Raw genomic sequence first — 20504 nt, 5'->3', positions numbered from 1 at the left:
AAACTATAAATATGATGAAAATTTGTAAGGCTAGAATTAATGGCTAGTTAACATCATAAGAAACAGCCCGAATGAGAGATGAGAGTAATGAGAATTTCAAACATAATTCAAAAGTACCTAGGTATCCTTGCTATATGTATGAAATGATGATAAACAATACCATTGTTAACAAAATTCTAGAGCAAAATACTTTCATTAAACTAAACTAAATAAATAAATAAATAAAACTAATTATTGAATTATGTAATAACACGATTTTCAGGCTGCAGCAGGAGCTGATTGCATGATTTTTTTTTACTGAAGAAAAAATCAAGTTGGAGGAAGTAGAGAGCTGGTGAGATGGCCAAAAGGCCGAAAGAGAGAATGAAAGCAATTATTTGACAATGTTACTTCTTCCAGAAATTAACAGATGCTGAGTACTCTGTCATTAAGCATATTTAACTTAAAGAATAGAAAACATTTGACTGGCACAAATGACTCTATTAGGCTGAGCAGATCCTCATATCTGGACTGAGCTCACAGTATTTAGCATCTTACATGACTGAGTTCTATGAGAAGCAAGCCAAGAAGGAGAAGGGAAATTACAGAGTTCACAATTGAATGAAATGGACCTAGAAGGATGGAGTCTAAGTAGGCAGGAAGGAATGAAGATAAAAGACAGGACAGGAAAACAAAACTGAGTTTATAAAACAAACAATGAAAATAAAGATACAAGCAAGAAGACACAAAAAGTTAATGTGAAAAGAAATGAAAGTAAAGGGAACAGTAAAACCATTCTATAGAAGCTTTAGTGAGATAGAATGCTATGAAGATATCTGATATGTAAGGTAAATTTGCAGCAATACGTACTTTTTCTCTAAGAATGATACATTTGTATATTTCAATGACAATAATTATTTTTAAGGGTAACAATTATGTAAAGGGAAAATGTCTGACAAAACATTTCTGGTAGGAATACAACTTTAACTTTACCTACTTGAACCATGAGGCTTGATGTATTAATATGGGCTATACATTCTGATTAATATCCAATATTATAGACGTTAAATTTGCCACCAGGGGGCACAATCAAACATTGCATGAATACAATTATAATATTAAAATAGTGACATCATCAGAATAGTCCTACAAAGTGATCCAGCTCTGTACTCTGACCAATAGTATGTGCTTTACAAAGTGAGTAAGGACAGAGAGAACTAGTAGTATAGAGTCAGCCACCAGATCAACTACAGCCAGAAACAACCTACCTTTGGAATCTAGGGCTTCTTTTTTTTAAGCTTCAAGTAGTGTGACCTGAAACTAACTTGGAAGTATCTATTACTAACACAACAAAAACTGCCTTAACTGAGTCAAACTAGCACTCCGATCCTGTTATGAGGTACACATTTGTGCAACCATTTGTTCCTCTCAGTGTCAAGAAGATTACCTAAAGCCAGTTCGGAAATGGTGAGGCTCTATGTTTCAATATATGCTTTCTCAGGATCAGGTCCTAAAGCAATACTATAATGATACCAGCAACTGTTACTTTAAAAAAAAACTTTATTATTTTTGTACAAATTTATGTCCAGGAGAGTCCAGCCTATTCTTTATGCTTTTATAAAGGTACATGGATAAAGGTACTTCTTCCATATATTCCTGTCTCATAAATGTGATCTATGTCATAACGAATTCTTACATTTCTAAGAGGAGAATATAAAACAGATTATGCTGAATTGAAGTCCATACAAAAATCAGAGTTAAGAAAAGGATAGAACAGCTAAAGTAATGGGTTGGCGCACTATCTGTGAAAATTTATTTAAAATCTCCTTTATAGTTTGATGTAAGATGACTTTAGTCTAAAGGCAAACTGGATATACTGCACTAAGGGCCAGGTCCATGAGAGGAATTGAACTTTAAGTGAACTGAAGTAGAATTTTAGAATTCTACTTAATTCCAAGATTGCGATCTTAAATTTTCTTACATGGCTGCTTTGCCACAGAGAACCAAAATGCCCTGTTTTTCTTTTCCTTTCTTTTCCTTTCCTTTCCAAGTTTGAGAATACTGAAGTGACTACGGTTGTATCTACACGCAATCCCAGACAAGCCACAGTCTTGTCAAACTGAGCAATTTAGAACCTATTCCTGTTTAGCAGCATGCACAAATTAGACACAGTTTCATGAATTATCCATAAAGATTTTATCTGATAATACACAGCATTCGAAGTACTATACAAGCACTCTCTACAAGCTTTGGATGTGCAGGTAGCTAAAAGGAACCATAACAGTCACTGCTTAAACCCTGTGCTAGATCTGACTCTTTTGTGAAGATACAGTGCTTATAGATAATTAAAAAAAAAAAAGCTTCTGTGCTATTTTCAGAAGGGAGTTAGGTTCACGTAAGTGTCCAAGTCACTTTTGAGACTGGAATTGAGACTCTTAGCAAGACTGCAAGCGGAAAGAGCAGACCGGTACTCTAAGACTAGCATTCCTTTCTCCCTCTGTCTTTCATATATGAAGAATATATTGATGGACAAACAGGTATGAAATCTATTCATCTAACGTTTTTAGCTTTGCCCTACTATGATATATAGTGTTTTCTCTTACTGTGTAATGTTACAAGTGTTGGATCACTGCACCTTCAATGGCATGACACGCAGCATGGGAAACTATCCACTCTACTTTTAAAAAATAAAATGTCTTTTTTGTTAAAGAGCAAAAGAGGGAATAGGTTTGTAAGCACTTTTCTAAAGACACGAATGTATGTATATCACCACCATATGGGTGATGTTTTTCAATGCTAAATATAGGAATTATCCTTTGATAACTGAGACAACTTAGGTCATTGTAGTGGGTTTACGTGGCAAGGTTTTGGTAGCAGGGAGCCATAGGGGTGGTTTCTGTGAGAAAGATCTAGAAGCTGCCCCACGTTTGGGAAGGGCCCCATTGTTTTCCAGATCCGAGCCAATAAGCGATGTTGTTTTGCGCCTCTGTGAGAGCATATTTAAGACAGGGAAAAAACGCTGCGCCACACAGCAGCCGGGAGAGTCAAGGGAGGGAGAGAACAGCCTTGCACATGTCAAGGTCAGTGTAGAGGGAGGGGGAGAGGTGCTCCAGGCGCCGGAGCAGAAGTCCCCTGCGGCCTGTGGTAAGGACCATGGTGAAGCAGGATGTCCCCCTGCAGCCCATGGAGTACCACGGTGGAGCAGGGTTCCACGCTGCAGCCCGTGGAGGAGACCACGGTGGAGCAGGTGGCCCTGCACCGACGGAGGCTGCCGCCTGTGGAAGACCCCTGCTGGAGCAGATTTCAGGCCGGACCTGTAGCCCGTGGAGAGGAGACCACGCAGGAGCAGGTGACCCGGCAGGAGCTGCTGCCCGTAGGGGAGCCAGGTTGGAGCAGTTTTCTCCTGAGGGATGGACCCCGTGGTACGGACCCATATCTGGAGCAGTTCTGGAAGAGCTGCTGCCTGTGGGAAGCCCACGCCGGATCAGTTCATCAAGGACTGCATCCCGTGGGTGGGACCCCACAGCACAGGGGACGAGAGTGACCGAGAAGGAGCGGCAGAGAAGAAGTGCTGTAGACTGACCATAACCCCCATTCCCCGTTCCCCTGCGCCGCTCGGGGGGAGGAGGTGGAAGAGGGTGGATGGGGGGGAAGGTGCTTTTGTTTTTTTTTTTTTTTCCTTCGTTTTCTCACTTCTCTCGCTTGTTAGTTGTAGGCAATAAATCTTACTATCTCCTTATGCCGAGTCTGTTTTGCCCGTTACAATAATTATTGCGTGATTTTCTCGTCCTTATCTCAATCCTTGAGCCCTTTTCACATATTTTCTCCCCATTCCTCTTTGAGGAGGGGGAGTGAGAGAGCGGCTGTGGTGGAGCTCGGCTGCCCACTCGAGCGGAACCACGACAGTCATCAATCTCAGAAAGGCAACTATGAGAAAGAGCAGACAACTGTTCATATTTACTTCTGTAAACTCACTGAAAAATGTGGACATGGTTAGCAAATTTGAAGAATTGTATGATCCTATCGATCATAACGCCACCTCATTTCAAGTGATCGATCTGTCTGCTTTTAAATTATTATGCCAACATGTATACAGCCATTTGAATCCTAGCTGTACACTTGGTAATATGAATTAGACATCAAAAAATCAGTTACTGATTGATTGAGAAAAAGCCCCATGACTAACTTCACCACACAAAATTTATTTATCAAAACTATTAGCAGGCTTCTATATAAAATTTGTATTGGTTGCAAAATGGTCCTTTTACCCTTTTACACACAGAAGAAAACTAACTGTAATAGCTATTCAAATTAAAATTTCATCATGAGGATTGCTTTTTAATTAATCATTTCAAGAAATGTACCTGAAAAATCCAGCGCACACACTCCTCTTTGATGCTGGCCTTTGAGCAACGATAAACACTTCAGTGTCTGTGTGTCCCAAACATGAATAGCAGCATCTCTCCCAACCTATATCAGAGGGTTAATCAGAATATCTACTCATAAAAGTTGAAAGCACACCACTATCAGTAATTAGCATTATCTCATCTTCAAAACACTCCAGAAGTAACTACTTTTCTACTTGTCCTACCTTTTTCAAGGTCTCTTCTGCTTCACAACTCATTTCAGGCACGTTGGGGTGTAGAACTTTAACATACTGTGTTCATGGAAAAGTACACGAAGAACCTTGTGAAAAGTTAACTACCCTGTCAGTTGTGGTATGAGAAACATTCCTGCCTCCATGTTGCAAACTGAGCACAGGAGCAGTCTGACTTAAAGATAGTTTTCCAAAAAGAAATCACTCCTTTTGTCTTGTTCTTTTACCAGACCTTAAGTACCCCTTCATCCTTCTCTCTCAGGGATCCTAGCCTAATTAGAAATAATAGCTGACATAACCTCCCTCATCTCCTTTTTTTTTCTTTATCTCTCTCCCATCCCTTCTTTACAAATCCATACATACATCTATACCCATACTCTATGTATCCATACATATAGTTCCCTTTCTCCTTTTCTTGGGGCCAGTGAGTTTGGCCCCACTCACTGACACTGAAAAGTTCTCACTGACTGGACACCTACAAACCACAAAACTCATGAAATTGGACATGAAAAAGTGAGCTTGGAAAGGCACTGATAAGTATGGGTGTTTTTCAGTCCCCCTGGCATCCAAAGAACAAAAAAATATTTGACCTATTTCATTCTGTCTGAGGGAAGTCCCTTTCTCCCTAGCACATATCTGTATTTCACGTTCTGTAAAATTCTGCAAGAGTCTGAAATCTCTCACCCACCCATACTCTTGCAATCTTATTTCTACCTTCCCAGAAAAAATAGAACCTTCTTGCTTACAATGCTATGCCCTTATGCTTCTGGGCTTCCTTCGTCCCAAAGGCCCATCTAGGCCACTAGCCTTGAAATCTCACCTTCCTGTAGTTCGTGTAACAAAATTTTCTGAATTTTCTGAACAATCTTCTTTCCTTCTAGTATTTCTTAATGGAATTCCAGCTATCAATTTAAATTCAACATCCTCAGTCAAGCTCTTTTAGCTTATCTGTCCTACCTCCAGTTCTCACCAACACAATGTCAGCTACTTTACCTCTCAGATTGCGAGCATCCCTTTTTATTCAGATGCCCATCATCTTGCCCCATACAGCTATTCTGAGTCTAAATCTAAATCTTGCAACTTATTTGCAAAGAAAGTGTACAGCACCTGGTTTTTCTCTGCAGTGAAATCACCAAATCTAATCCATTATCTTGATTAATAATAATAGCAGTGCTGGCTTCCACTGCAGACACTTTTCCACTCAAATTGCCATTTCATCATTTTCACTAAAATCTTTCCAGTATCTTCCTTTGAACTTTCACATCTTCATTGCTAATTCATAATGAAGTCCACTGCATTTGTTTCTCCAGTATTCCGTCTTAAACAGCTGCTGGCCAGCTTCTGCTTAAACATTTCTAAACATTTTTTCTGTCACTCTATATCAGTAAGAAATCTTGATTTTTCATTTCAAAGCCTGCATTTTTCAAAATTGTTTAAGATTCAAGTGTCTTCTGATGTCTATAAACAGCCTTATAATATTGCTACGACTAAGGCATTTGCTATACTGAGAAACTGCACCCATGACTACTTTTAACTGCTGTGTCTTCTTCCCTTACTCTTGCCATTCCCATGTATTTTCATTTAAAAATATTGGCTTTTTTGGAAAAATCTATCAGGTATCAGTAGAGTGACCTACATAAAATATCTGAGTAAGGCTTGTGAATGATAAAGACTGAGACTGACTAAGGAAGCATCAAGAACAGCCAGCATGTGGATAGAATGCAGTTCCAGCACTTTACAGATGAAGGCAGAGGTTCAAAGTGAAAATAAAATAAAATAATTATAAAAAAAAAAACACATTTTTTCTAATTATGAATTGGAAAAGATATTTATTTCCATGTTTTCGCAAAATTATCTCTTCTAAATACCTACCTGTCCAGTAGCAACATAGTCTTTCACTGGGTGAATGCATAGGCTGAGGATGTCATCATCATGACCAAGATACAGCCTTTGAGTGTGTTGTTGTCTATTATATACAACAGCTACAGCAGCAATATGATACACTACTTCTCCAGTCTGTGTGTAGAACAAGTTATTTCGACAGTCATAGCCCCTGTAACTGAGGTAAATACAAAACAAGTTAGATTTTGTTTGAAAAATATCCTGGTACTTTATGTAACAAATTGTGCAAATAATCTGTGCATTAACTTGAAAAGGGTACAGCTGGGGTATATGCCTTGCTGGCTCAAAAAAAAACACAGCACGCAGGCAGAGAGAACCCACCAAAAGTAGGCATTCATGGTTTACTTTTCACCTAGCTCCTAAATTAACACTGATTTCACAGAAATAATATGTAATGCATATAAAATTATATTCAGGTAAGTTTTACAAGAACTTGGGTTCAAGCATAAATCTATCAGGCATTTTTAGAAATCATGACAATCACAATCAACAAAGAATCTTTGCTCCAGAAAACATAAGGTGTAGTCAGTAGCTATTTAAAAGGTAATTCTGTAAAATGCAATGCTAAGGTATTATTTATTATATGGCTATAGCATTATAACCTTATCTTGTTCCTTAATAAATGCAACTGAAAGAAGCAAATCTATGGCTGATATTCCAAAAATTCCCCGGAGTAATGAAAAATAAATTAATTATGATTAAGCACTGAAAAATACTTTGCTAAATGCTCTGACATGAATTGATTGAAATTGTAAGGCTGTTTTCACAATCAGAAAAAAAAAAAAAGAAAACAACAAAAAAGTATGATTAAATATTACTCTACCCATGTATAAACTGCAATTTTAAACTGTCCTCAGGTGCTCGCTCTCTTTTAAGGAAGGGCACAGAATGGTTTTTCTCTTTACTTTGTTGTTTCAGCTGAGGTAGATCTTCTTTGTAAACCTGAATAATAATTGTTAAAGTTAATTGCACAGCTCTAGTTTTCTGAATATTTATATATATACAAGAAAGTCACTGTTTCAAGCAAGTATTACAACTTGATATACTGTTAATGTGATGTTCACCAGTTACAACGAAGAGCAAGTCATTATCCATCCCTACAGAACTTCTGATAATAATAAATGTTTTCCAGATAGGAAAACATTTAATGTGCCCTGACACATGAGGGGTTCAGAACATCACTCTGGAGTAGCATCATAAGAACGTACTTTTTCTACAAGATGCCACTTAATGAAAAGGATTTAAAATACTGACAAACACTTTTTAAGTCTCTAAGTGTCTTTTTAACTTCATATGTATTTCAGTGTACACAGTCAAAGCTGGACATAATGAACTAATTCTAGCTAGGGATTATGGTGAAATACACACAAACCAACAGCACTTAAGTGATTTGCCATTGTGTCCAGAATCGTGAAGCAGAATTACAGCCCTATAGACAAAACTAAAGTCACAAATTACCATGCATCTACATTTTTCAGAAATTGTGACATTCTTTGAGGATGCTGAAGATGTCTGAAGCCTCTTGAAAGCTGTGGCACTAAACAAAATCCATTATAGTGCTGACATACACCCTTATTGTTTGTTTTCTGTCCCTACATTTCTTTTTTTGTTTGCCTTTTTTTTTTTTCTCTTCCCCCAAAAGGACAATGAAAATTTCAACTCCACAGAAACGTATGTGACTGCAGAGATAGAGTACTGGATATTTACAAGAACAACGTTCATATAACTTGAGATGAGTTTTTGATATGGTAGCTAAATAGAACTTTAACACATTTTGTCTGTCACTCATATGAAATGTATTTTGTCCTCAGTGTTCTCATCCATTTACCTCCTCAGTGAATGCTGCCAATGAAAAAGAATACCAGGAGTATCATTTTCTAATGCATCTGAATACACAGAAGTCTTTACACTGCTTCAGCCACAAATTTTTTAAAAAAGAAGAACAAATCCACTTCTCAAAATAAGATCCATGTTTTTAAGTCTCCATGTGCTTTTGTAAATTATTTCCTCTAAAGAGTGATTTTCTTCTAAGTGCAGCTTATATGCTTGATGTTGTCTCACATTTCCTGTATAAATCCTATTTTAAGTTGCTTCTAGCTTTGTCATACATTAGCCTGTGTGAAATATTACAGTTTAACTGCCTAAAACTATTTTTTCCATTTTCAGGTTTTAATTCCAGACGTCCTTTTTGACACATAGACAGTGTGGAGGAGGATGATGTCTGATTTGAATTCAGAGGGAGAATCAGGAGGAGGAGGAGGAGGCTGGAACAAGCACTCCAGACAGACTTGGAGTAAATGAAATGGCGGAGAGAAAATTTGATAAACCTCTGCTTCACTTGGCAAGCAAAACAGATCTCTATAATAAACAGGTAGAATAAGCTGCTGTCTGAAGGACCTACATCACATAATACAGGATCTAGAAAGTGTGGTGAAAAGACAAAAGATAGCCCTTTTCCTAAAGTCTAGAATGTTAGAGGGTGACCCTATCAGCGCTCTAGAGAGCAGCTACATGCAGCCATGAAGTCACTCAAACAAACAGGAAGCTCGTTGTGTATTTTGCACGCTTTGGGCACTTAGTCTGAGATTCTAGTTCTGGTCTGTGGAAATTTTGACCTTTCACCATTTAAATTGATAAGGTAACATGTCAAGGCGATAATTAATAGTCTACTCACAATGATAATGACTCCTGAAAAATCAGGTCCCAAGTATTTTAAAATGGAAGCCAAAATCAGGAGAGCAAGCAAACCATTTGGTATGAATGTTTCCTTGTCTTCAAAACAAAGATAATAGCACCCTCCGACGTCACAGACTGATAAAAAGATCAGTGTTTACGAAGCACTTAGTAAATTCAGCCAAGACTCCTGATCACCAGACAAGCCTACAGTGACAATGCAGATCCAAGATCAAGCTGACACATTGAGTCAGCAAGTCAGAATATGGTCTGGAGACAGTAACCAGGGACAGCTACCATAACTGACTGCCAGAGCTCACAAAGCCACAGCCCAGTGGTTGCCAGACACTGGTAAATGTGATGTAGGAGGCCCTAAATCAAGCCAAGACCCAAGATCCAAGTCTGGATCAATTGGGGTACATGGTCAGGCCTTTATCAGAGCTGAAGGGTATTGGGAGACATCATTTATTCAAGATGAATAGAAATTGTTATGATATTTTTAAGGTATAGAAGCCACTATTCAAAACACGGAGCTCATATAAAAACAGGAAGAAACTAAGCTATGTAACAGAACATTTTCATTAAGGACTGAGGTCGAGTGAAAAGAACTGCATTTCTCTGTGGAAAAGACTTGCAATGGCAAACTCAGAAGTTGACAAATCAGGAGAGAGATCAACAGGAGTCCATCGAGAACGTAAGAGAAGCACTTGGAGCATGATCGCAAGAGATAAAGAACAGTGAGTTTTGTTTTTCTGTTGTTCACTGAGTAGAACTTGATATTTGAAGTGAAGATGCAACATTTTTGTTCAACTGTGTTAACGAAATAGGTTTTTATATAGAAACAGTACGTTGTTTCAACTTTGCAAATAAGTGGATCTGAATCAGACAATTCCAAACTCTTATTTGTTTCTCCTGTTAAGGAAAGTAATCAACAGGATTCTAAATAATATTTAATGACACTGGCCAAAGCAGAATCAGTTTCATGCACAGACAGAACATGAGCCAGGATAAATCATTCTATAAAGTTCAATTAAAATTTAACAGAATTCCAAACACTTTAAAAATCAAAGCTAAAGGAATACTCATTACAATTTTTTAAATTTTAATTAAAATAATAGAACGTGTGTTATAAATCAACATCGAAAGATCAGGTTAAAGAGTGGAACGTCATACTACAGTTCCTGAAAAAAATCAATGCAGAAAAGACTGCTCATTTGATTTGTTTTTCTCCTGCATGGAAGCAATCTATTTTAATTTATCTAAGTAGTTGTATTGAAAACAGAAAGAAAATTCAGTGTATTAAGTGATCAGTAAAGACTGGTTTTACTTTGTTCTCATAAACTAGAGAGATTTTAATTCTTGGACATTTTGTCATTAGTAATAAAAATAATCTGTCATAAATAAATGTATTGTACAGGCTTCATAATCATTAAGAGGATTATTCTGCTTTGAATATGCAGAAGTCATAGGAAAACTCCATCATCTCTATTTTACAAATTACATTTCTGAATCTGATTTGAACTGTCTTCATTAGCACACATCATAGGAATGGGAGTAGTGATAAGCTCTCACTAAATGTTTAACTTTGTGCTCTATAAGATATTTTCTTATTTCAATATATACATCAATGTTTTTTTCTTCCAACCCTTTCAAATTCTCATCCACAGATAAATAAACTGATTTTATTTATATTTATTGCATAATCAGCAGAATACTGTCAAAATAATCTTCTTACAGTAGGCTCATGAATTAGCTCCAAGCTTCTTTTACTCATCTTTACTGAATACTCATGATAACTTGTCAGGCAATTGGCACAACGTATTAATTTCTACTCACCTGGCGATCATAGTTGATTTGAGCTTCCTGTTCAATGTCAGAATCTAACTCGGGCACATCAGATAAATCTGAATCTGACTCTTCACTGTAGGAATCAATGCCACCCTCTGCATAAAAAATAATTCATATATAACAGACATCTAATTACAAGGAAATAGTATGTGACGTTTTTATTATAATTTAGACTATATGCAAACTAGTATTCAACAACTTTGGAAAAATAAGCAGCTTGTAAAAATCATATGGGCTGACTGAGTGCATCAGGTTTCATTTCTGTTTCTCCTATTTCAATGCCTGGGACGGGATGGTGGCAGAGGGAAAAAGAATAACTAAGTAGTTACTAGTACATTTCCATCATCTTAAAAAATGTGTTCTTAACAGGCACTGGAGTTAATACATACAGAAATGGTAAATAAAATCTTTCAGTGTGATCACTTTCTGTGTATAAAAAGATTTGCTATAACATAAGCATTTTACCAATTACTTAGGTAGAGTGAATTTTTGCCCTTGTGTTGAGGGCAATCAAATTTTCAGCAACTGCCATAGTTTGTATGGCTTTTGTAAAATATTTTAAATATCATGGATATAGCAAGAAAATCTATCACATATAATAAAAGCGTGAATTTGCATTGCAAATGTAAGTAACTCAATGTGTGCAGTCAGGCTTCTGAAGGCAAGTTAGATGGCTAATTCTGAAAACTGAATTTGATCTAGTTATCTCCATCTAAGCTGTTTTTTTATACGCTTTGGCAAATACTACTTGTGTATTCCTAAACATACAACATAGCAGACTGCAGAAAGAAATGGTTGCCTGTAAGAAGTAAAACTGTCCCAGACATACTGAGTCGATGTCATTCCATGGAATTGCAATAAAAAAAATGTTTTCTGCTAATTCAATAAAAGCTTTTGCAAAATTGCTGCATTCTCTGTTATTCTATTTAATAAATAATTTAGAAGAGATCACTTTTACCTTGTGGAGCTGTTTCGAGGATGCCATTTGTTATCCCTTCAGGGATAAATCGCCACTGAAAGACAGAGTGATCAGCACCTCCTGTACTTAAAACCCACTGAAAGTCATGGGACCATCGGACATTGGTTACATGTGCTGAATGACCAACATATTTTCTAAATTTAGCTCCTAAAGTGAAAAATAGAACTGTTAATATGTAAGAAGAAAAACAAAATTAATATGGTAACTAATGAAGGCAGGCTTTCCAACTGAAACTGAAAAGAAAGCTACAAAAAATACTTAAATGTCTGTTTTGATATTGTGATGCTAATTATAATTTTAATATAAAATAAATGTTATAAAATAACAATATGGTCACTTCAGTTTTCAGAAAAATACTTAAATCTTGGCAGGAGGTAGTAGCTACAGATAGGGTTAAATTTTCAGCTTTATGGACATTAATACTCGTATGAATTATAAAAATAAACTACATACATTTATTCAAATGCACTATCAAAAAATAAAACTTATATAATATCAACTTAAACACTGAAGATCATAGAAAGCCAAAAGGTTATTATATTTAGTTTTATTGGCTTTATGTGTGGTACAGTGCAATTAATGAGGAAACAACCTATGTTAAAAAATACAGAGTCTACTACAAATATGAAGTAAATAGCTCATACAGAGCTACGCTGACACATACTAATAGACAGTGAAGCCCTACTGGTTTCTGAAATTATTACTGGCATAAATTTGGATGACAATATAGTATTAGTGTAAGCACATGCTAAACTAGATATTCTGAACAAGTACATACGCATTGGCAGGAAATTGCTAGATACAAAGCGGGTTAAAATCTCATAATTATTTCCAATAATACTAATGTGAATTGTATTCACACTAACTTGAGTTATACACCTGAATTTAAAGTCTCTCAGAAAATACACTGATACGGCATTAAACAAACATCACATTCTTCAGAAATACAAAATACTGTCTTACCTTTCTTTAGGCATGGAAATCTGAACAACTTAACCAGTCCAAAATCATCTCCAGTCACTAACACTGAGCTATTGTAGTTTCCATCCACAGAGTTGACATCTGTAATGTTTGTATATTTTGGCCAAATACCATTTACTTCAGATCCTATCACACAGGTCCATGAGGCCCAATGAATTCCTTTGATCTCATCTTTGCTAGTTAGATGCTTCCCAGCTGAAAATACAGAAGTGAATATTCTGTTTAATCATTTGTTTTTCAGTAAATAGCATTTCCTTCAGTACATTTATCTGTATATTCTTCTTTGTATTAGTTTTTTTTAACATCAATAAATTACAAAGATTCTCCATTTTCTTTAAATGAGTATACTTAAAATTTGAATATTTGCTCAGTCAATCATTTTGTGGTACTTTGTGGTACTTGTGGTACTTTTCATTTACAGAGACTACTTTGCAGTTGACTAGATATACTCTGACTTCGTGATAAATTTGAGCACTATTTATATAAGGAAATATTTTTAATATTTTGCATGCACTAGAAGAATGAGCACAACTGGGGAAATAAGTAGCCGATGAATATGTTCATTGTCTGTTTCATGAAGTAAGTAATGTTATTTTTAGTATCAATATTAATATAACAGCAACAAAGAACAGAAAGTGACCGTAGCATCATGCTGAAAAGCAAAGTACTGTGCAAGAAAAAGCATTATTACAAAAAAAAAAAAAAAGAATAGTTGGAATTATCAATTTAGCAATTCTATAGAACAAGCAAAATTGAACATTTTCTTTAGATATATTAAAACATTTCAAGAGACGTCAACTAAAAAGAAACCAGAATCTCATTTTAAAATTTGACAGAACTGCTGTGAAATTTGAACAGGGTCAGGTTTAGATTCAGCATTTGACCCAAGCTTATTTAGGTAGGCCTTAGGAAATTTACAGGCACTATTGGAAGATAACTAATTTTAGCTTTTTGTTTCGTTTTCATAACGGCTAAATATAGAAAGCACCTTTAACTTCAATTCTTGAATGACACAAAGCTATTAGAGATACACATCCCAGTCTAACCAGATTTTCTTGGTTAGACTACTCCAGGCTTTTTAATCCAAATGTTTATCAAACACAGTTGCAGATTCATTCTAAATATGCAATGGATTTACTTAATTTAATATGCCTGAGAGTTTATCTATGTGCTACTCATTAATGTCATCAGAAACACCATAATTTCTTAAAGTCCACAGAGAGAAAAGTAAAGGGAAGATGCAAGTTTGGAAACTTTAAGTGAATCCAACTTGATCTGAACTGTCCAAATTTAAATTATCACAGTAATGATAAAGAAATAAGGCTTAAACAACACTTTGATTACTTTTGATGGCGATATTATTTCAAACCAGCGTCAATGGAAATTCAGATTTTGACTGAAACTGAGTATTTGCTAGGAGCCAGAAGATAGGAGCCTGTCAGCTAAATTTGTAATTAACCTCCAAATAAGTTTGGATAAGAAAAATATGATTTAGATTCCCTACACAAGAGGGTTGCCAAAGTAGGTCAGATGAGAACAAAATCTTACTCCTAAGGCTCTCTTCTGCTGACACTTTTATCTAAATATTAGAAAGCATTCTCAATTATGAATTATAAGAAATCATTTATCATACTGTTATAGATGAATTACAAATATTTTTACAGGACAATCACAGAATCATAAAATCATAGAAAGGTTTGGGTTGGAAGGGACCTTAAAGGTCATCTAATTCCAACCCGCTCACCCTCAGAAGTGACAAGTTGGATTGCAAGGAAATTGTACAGGGTACATATATATTACTACAGTTGAGGTCCCAAAAAAAAAAAAAATAGTGTGTAAGTACATTTGGTACTTTTTTTTTTTTTTCTCCTGGTGATGTGAATATAAATCTTGCCCTACAATGCAGACAGTTTTTACTTAACCAAAACTGAAGGTGGGTATATACTGTGAATGCTGATTTTAAAAATGAACTACAGTATTTATGTAAGTTCCAGTCAAGCAGCTCTGCTTGCAGATGTACTGCGTATGTCATATTTTTGTTGTTCTCTTCAAACCAACACTGAAGTTTGTTTGTTCATACCACATGCATACTTGTAAACTTACAAGGCATCTTGTAGAACAGTCTGTCTCCTGCACCATCGTTGGTTTGCAAGAATTTACTATCCACAGACCAGTCAATGTGAGTAATAAAACTAGAAGATTTGTTGCATTCTCCTATTTTTTTGTATCGCTGAGCAACCGCATAGATATCCACTGGACCATCGTTTGAACCCACAGCAAGGTAAGAGCCATCTGGTGAAAATTTCATTTCATGGATTACTTCTTTTCGGTCTTTAATATGTACTACCTCTGTCATGTCTCTGCAAGAACCAATTGTGAAAATATGAACTGTAAACTAGTGGAAGTACAACCCACAAATATTTAAGACAAATATGAAGACATGCACTGAATACCTTGTACAACAAGAAACAGTTTTCACAAAGCAATCCTTTTTTTTTCAGAAGCTCCTATTGGTTTCACTGGCTATAAGAATGTTTTAAAAACAAAAAATAGAAACAACTTTACCCATCAATGATACTCTTCATTCTACTCACCTAATGCTAGCTGTAAAACAGTTAGCTGTCTAGTCTAAACTAGACCAGACTTAATTTTTTTTTACATTGTAAATGAAAAAAGAGTTCCACCTTAAGAGTGATTACTGCACCTCACAAGACCATATTTGAATGGCCTGTGGGAGATACCCGTTTCTCTACACTGTCTCTTTTGGGGAGGCAGACAAACAGTTTATAGTTATGGCAAAAAAATAGGATGGTAAAGTTAGATATGACTACTCCCCCATACTATGACCAGTTAGCTACATCTTTTGGGGATCCAGCAGCCCTCTCTGTCTGCAATAGAAAAAAATAAAAATTAAAAAAATTGTAAGTTCTGCCTTATTACTAAAAACTGGCAACCTAACTATTCCATGGTGGTAAATATTGCTACTGAGAAGGGCAGTGAGATCTTTATATTATTCCATAGATTTAGATCTTTCATGGCCAAGGACTCGGAAGAAGGAGATCAGAAAGATTCATTCACTGATCCCATACAATTAAAAAAAAAAAAAAAAATAGAAGCCAACAAAACATGCCATAGTCCAGTCTTCCTGCATCACGGGCTGCTGATTTGTTACCCTGTCAGAAGATCTGTCATGGAAAAGTAACAGATGGTGAAGCAATTGCATTCAGGGCCTTACACAAGTGTGTTGCCACTCTTTCAGGAATAATGCTGGGTTTATCATTATCGGTCTCCACCAGCTGAATCATGAATAACCTTAGGTATCAGACAAATTAGCAAAGACAAGATTACTGTGAGACAAAGATTAACTGCTTTAGAAAATGACCGGTCTTTGAAAAGGATTTTAAATTAATGTGAACAGATCACTTAAGATTTATGAAAGTCAGTATTACAGCAGTTTTCACAGATCTTCCATCGATAACATGCTTTTCCCTCCTATCAGCTACAAGTTCAAAGCATTTTAAATATACATGTATGCTTACTAAATAGGCAACAATGTTAAAGAAGTGGTAAACTCTTCCAAGTATCAATTAAAATAGCTTGTTTGGAAGTCATACTATTTTTGCTGGTTATTTCACTCCATGGCCAGTTTATGCTTTACCTGCCTTTTTTTGTCTTTCATAATATCATCTCAGACAGAAAATGCCCACTGGGTAAGATGTACCATGTAATCTAATAAAAAATGTGGAATTTCTGTATATTTAGCATATGCTTAAAAATGTTTTTTAATCACTGATTATTTTGGTACTAGCTATTCTTGTTTGTGGCAGAAAACTTATCAAGGAGATGCTTCTCAAAACTGTGTTAACTCTGTTATGCGCATTTTTTCACAAAATATTTGTGTAATTCCAGAATAAATTAAAAAAAAAAAGCCAAACTTGAAAGTCTTAAATTGTATCAACCTCATTACTGTGAGCTAATTTTTTGACTTGAATAAAGCATAGGTTTGTTCCTCACTGTCAAACTAGCACCTTTTAAAACATCAAGTAATATTATGAAAGCATATCCTCAAATTTTACTTTTTTAATGAAATACACAATGATATTACTTTATTTTTAAAAGGAAAAAAAATTATAATAGGGACTTAAGTTGCTTGGGGGGGAAAAAAAAACACCTCACATAAGCCAGTACCAAATTCTCTCATCTTACCTTACTCTAAGAACAATAAAGGAGCCATCTTTCATTCCAAGTGCTAACTGTGATCCATCAGGACTGAAAGAAACACTCCGCACTGCTTCCTCCATATTACAACGAGCTATCAAGGCATGGTCAGCAAGACTCCATAATCTGCATCAAAAGAAATTGAAAACAGTAGCATTTTTCCTGACTGCACAATAGTTCAATATTATCAAGAGTAAAAATTACAAGTCTAACCCAATTGTAAGGGCCCATTTGTATGTACACCTTATATTAAGATTTTAGAATGCATTAACTTCCTTTCCAACCACAGAATGACGATATTTGCACTGACTTGAGCCAACGCTTTCATATACGTAGTTTTTAAAAGTTCCAAACTGCTTATCAATCTAGAAGAGAAAAATAGTATACAGTGACTGCCTGATTCAATATATGGAGACAGAATTTTCCGACAGTGGCAATAAACCTCTTGGTAAATAACATCAAATGACATCCCAGGTTTAAATTTCTTCCAAAATAAAGGAGTCTTTACTACTCCCAGTCCTAGCACGGATGGCAGCTCAGACCGGAACACATATCTGTGACAGCAAAAAGCAAGCAGAGTGAAGAAAGTCGTTCAAACTAAACTACTAGTATTCTGTACAATTTCCAGACTCATTAGCTAATAGAATTCCCCTAGATGAGTAACAAAAGAATGCAATTTTCTGTAGACAGATAGGGTCCATGCAGACGAGGGTGAAATTTTCAGCGGAAGTGAAAGTAATACTCAAAGAAAGTAAACATTCCAATCACAGGGAAAATTTTCTTGTTATAACCTTTAATAAACTAGTATACAATACTGCATGCTAATATGGTCATTTACAACATTTTAAATAAAATGAATCAATAAATATGTCATAAGATGGGGAAAAACAAACACTGTACCTATATTTTAAGAAGGAACGAAGGGAGTTTCCCAGATCACTACAAGCTGGTTAATCAGATCTCAGTATGCAAGATTTAGAAAAAAAAATAGCGAAAAGAATAATTAAACATATGGAAGAAAATGCATAAAAGACCTCTTGGGGTAGAAAAATTAAGTCAGCAATACCCAACTATCTTTATTTTGAGGAAAGTGTCAAAGATCTAATGTATTTGTTAGAGATTTATAAAATATTAAGTAAAATATTATAACACTAGTGATGTAGTTATTGGCTAAACTTGAGAAAACATTAACTTACATGGGAACTGTAACATGATATTGGGTAAAGTTTTATGCAAGCTTTACAGAAAGAAACAATTAGGCTGGATGGAAGATACTGCCGAGATTTCTACAAGCTTTGGAATAGTACATTTAATATTTTTGCTAAAAACACCAGCACAAAAGATGAGAATGCTAATGAAATTTACTACGGACAGCAAGCTGGGAGGCTCTGTGAACCCAGAGGTGGATTTATCAAATTGGAAGAAACAGAGGATTCTTGATGATGAAACAAACAGACATGGAATGAAATTTAACTGAAGCCCATATTCTCAGAGTCTCATATCTAAAATTGTGCTGTAAGCTTGAAACATAAGTGGAACCAGCAAAAAGAAGTAAGATCCCACACTGTTTTTTCAATTATAGAATGACTATGATCCATGGGTGAGTTACAGACAGGAAAAAGGAAATCTGATCCTAAAATGTATCCTGGGTGCTATTACAGGAGGTACACAAAAACATTATCACACAACATATAGTGACCTTATCCAGCATGTTCTTTACAGAGTCTCCCAAGAAACTTGAATAAAAACAGGAACAGATGCAGTGAAGGATTATTAGGATGATTAAGAGAATGAAGATTGTATCACATTAAAGAGGACCAAAAGAGTTAACTTTTATACCTTAGTGAAACAAAGGCTGGGAAGGGATAGTATTGCTTCCAAAAATACAGCAGTAGGATAAACATCAAAGAAGGAGAAAAAGTTATGTTGAAGGACCATGTTGGCACTAGAACAAATAGGATAAACAGAACATGAATATACCCTTAAAATGAGAAGGAAATTTCTGACCACACCAGCAGTAACATTTAGATGCATCCTTGAAGTAAGAGTAACAGGAGAAAAAAAAATAAAGACAGAGTTTGATAAATTTAGTAAAAGGATTATAGTATTTGACGGCCTGTATTGAAAAAGGACAGCACCAGAAACCCTTTGGAACTTGTCAGGTTAATGTTATTAGGGTCAGCCTGGTTTCCTCTTAGTCTGAGAGAATTCAAGGATGAGAAAGAATTTGAAAAGATGTCTTGGCATGTACAATGCCGAGTGTGGCACTGGCATGTACAGTTTCCTGGTGAAAAATTTTCATGGGATGCTAGGACTGTTTTCAAAGACAAAACAGAAGTAAGGATCAGATGCAAGATTCCTAAGAGCTATGCTAGAAGTCCTAGAACCAGAAAGGATTTCAAAAGATTTCAAAAAAGAAAGACCAGGATAGTTGGCCTCCAAAATTGTTGCTTCTAAGTGGATCACTTTGCTCAAAATGTTAGGAGCATAACTGCAATTAAAAAAAAAAAAAATAATAATATAAAAACATCTTTTTTACTTTCTTGAATTAATGAAAACTTATCATTTTTTAACAAATAAGTAAAAAATAATTTTGCACATGTGCAGGCATTTGTATGCACAACTGAAAATGAAAAGCCTGGCTTTGTTTATGAAAATAAGAAAGGTATTTTTGCTGGCAAAATGCTTCTGTACATTGTTCACGTTGTTTTGGAAAGAGCTAGATAAACAAACTACTTCTGTTTACAAGTGCCTCTGTTTTCAAATACAGCAAAGATGTGTTTTTAACATTCTTTAGAATGTTTCCAATGTGTTTGTTTAAATGACTGAGTTTTAGATGCCAAAACAGGCTCATGAAACATGATTTTATTAGTAAATTTTCCAGTCTTTTCTGTCATACAGCTGACATATGAGTTTATTTTTTGGTGCACATACTGATTACAGCCTCTCAGGAGGTTTACTAGCAACCACTTCATATGCAGGAACAGCCAGAGCTGATGGCAGAAGCTTAACTGCTGGTTTGTTTCATTCACTGGCAGAACAACACTGCGTTAAAAACAAACAAACAAACAAAGAAAACCACAAATATTTAGATTGATTTGTATAAAAATAGGATTCTGTATCAATCTTCTCACAAATCTAGGAGTAGAGAAAGAGATCATTCAAGAAAGACAGGCAGCATAGCTGAGATGTTCTGCCAGAACAGCAGCTATTTGTGGTCCTGCAGCTAGATGTTACGCTGCTATGCTGCAAAAAGACAGGTATGAATTCCATTGAACAAATATAGTAAGTAATTCTGTATGCCTCCACTGGTGTTCAGATGACAAT

General features: G+C 35.6%; 1 protein-coding gene across 4 annotated transcripts in view; it reads right to left on the bottom strand.

The window, feature by feature from the left end:
- EML6 (EMAP like 6) overlaps window positions 1-20504 on the bottom strand; it is a 127994-nt gene that overhangs the window by 44528 nt on the left and 62962 nt on the right. For 3 of the 4 annotated variants that reach the window (XM_084514058.1, XM_084514060.1, XM_084514061.1), the window contains exons 8-15: window positions 17166-17303; window positions 15063-15319; window positions 12942-13154; window positions 11958-12125; window positions 10988-11094; window positions 7302-7420; window positions 6449-6635; window positions 4344-4449 (exon numbers count right to left, since the gene is read on the bottom strand). In XM_084514058.1, the coding sequence (XP_084370184.1) occupies window positions 4344-4449; window positions 6449-6635; window positions 7302-7420; window positions 10988-11094; window positions 11958-12125; window positions 12942-13154; window positions 15063-15319; window positions 17166-17303 (1295 nt within the window). Of the gene's footprint in view, window positions 1-4343; window positions 4450-6448; window positions 6636-7301; window positions 7421-10987; window positions 11095-11957; window positions 12144-12941; window positions 13155-15062; window positions 15320-17165; window positions 17304-20504 lie in introns of all 4 variants that reach the window. The other variant, XM_084514059.1, reaches the window with a different exon arrangement.

Source organism: Aythya ferina (assembly GCF_964211825.1).
Source record: "Aythya ferina genome assembly, chromosome: 3".
Classification (NCBI taxonomy): domain Eukaryota; kingdom Metazoa; phylum Chordata; class Aves; order Anseriformes; family Anatidae; genus Aythya; species Aythya ferina.
The sequence above is the reverse complement of the archived record's forward strand: the minus strand, read 5'-3'. Positions and strand labels throughout refer to the sequence as shown.